General features: G+C 54.5%; 1 protein-coding gene across 1 annotated transcript in view; it reads right to left on the bottom strand.

Moving 5' to 3' along the window:
• Window positions 1-499, bottom strand: part of LOC104389179 (transcription activator BRG1-like) — a 5,102-nt gene extending 4,603 nt beyond the window's left edge. Inside the window, exon 1 of the mRNA XM_009998137.1 lies at window positions 362-499. Coding sequence (XP_009996439.1) covers window positions 362-499 — 138 coding nt within the window. The remainder of the gene's footprint in view (window positions 1-361) is intronic.
• Window positions 500-613: the final 114 nt, after the last annotated feature.

Raw genomic sequence — 613 nt, 5'->3', positions numbered from 1 at the left:
TGGTTCCCTTGGTGTGTTGGGTGTGTTGATGCTTTTCTGATGGTTCCCTTGGTGTGTTGATGGTTCCCTTGGTGTGTTGATGCTTTTCTGATGGTTCCCTTGGTGTGCTGATGGTTTCTGGTGGTTCCCTTGGTGTGTTGATGGTTCCCCTTGGTGTGCTGATGGTTTTTTATGGTTCCCCTTGGTGTGTTGATGCTTTTCTGATGGTTCCCTTGGTGTGCTGATGGTTTCTGGTGGTTCCCTTGGTGTGCTGATGGTTCCCTGGACGGGCTGATGAACCCTTGGTGGGTTCTGGGTGGTTTCCCCGTGTCGATGGGTGGTGTTGTGGCTTGTTGCTGGTTTGTGGTGGTGTTTCCCTCACCTGGTGGGGGTTCCAGTCGCTGTCAAAGATGATGACAGTGTCTGCAGACTGGAGGTTCAGGCCCAGCCCCCCAGCCCGGGTGCTGAGCAGGAAGATGAAATACTCAGAGCCTGGTTCATTGAAGGTCTTCAACAACATGCCCCGATCTTCTGCCTTGGTGGTGCCTGACCCAGGGAGAGAGAGGGAAGAGGTGATTCCTGGCCCAGAATTCCCAGGGGTTGTCATGTTGGGAACACCCTGGGGGAAGGGGGG

Source organism: Chaetura pelagica, unplaced genomic scaffold (genome assembly GCF_000747805.2).
Source record: "Chaetura pelagica isolate M959 unplaced genomic scaffold, ChaPel_1.0 scaffold935, whole genome shotgun sequence".
NCBI classification, from domain to species: Eukaryota; Metazoa; Chordata; class Aves; order Apodiformes; family Apodidae; genus Chaetura; species Chaetura pelagica.
Note: the sequence above shows the minus strand (reverse complement) of the source record. Positions and strands in the feature narration are given on the sequence as shown.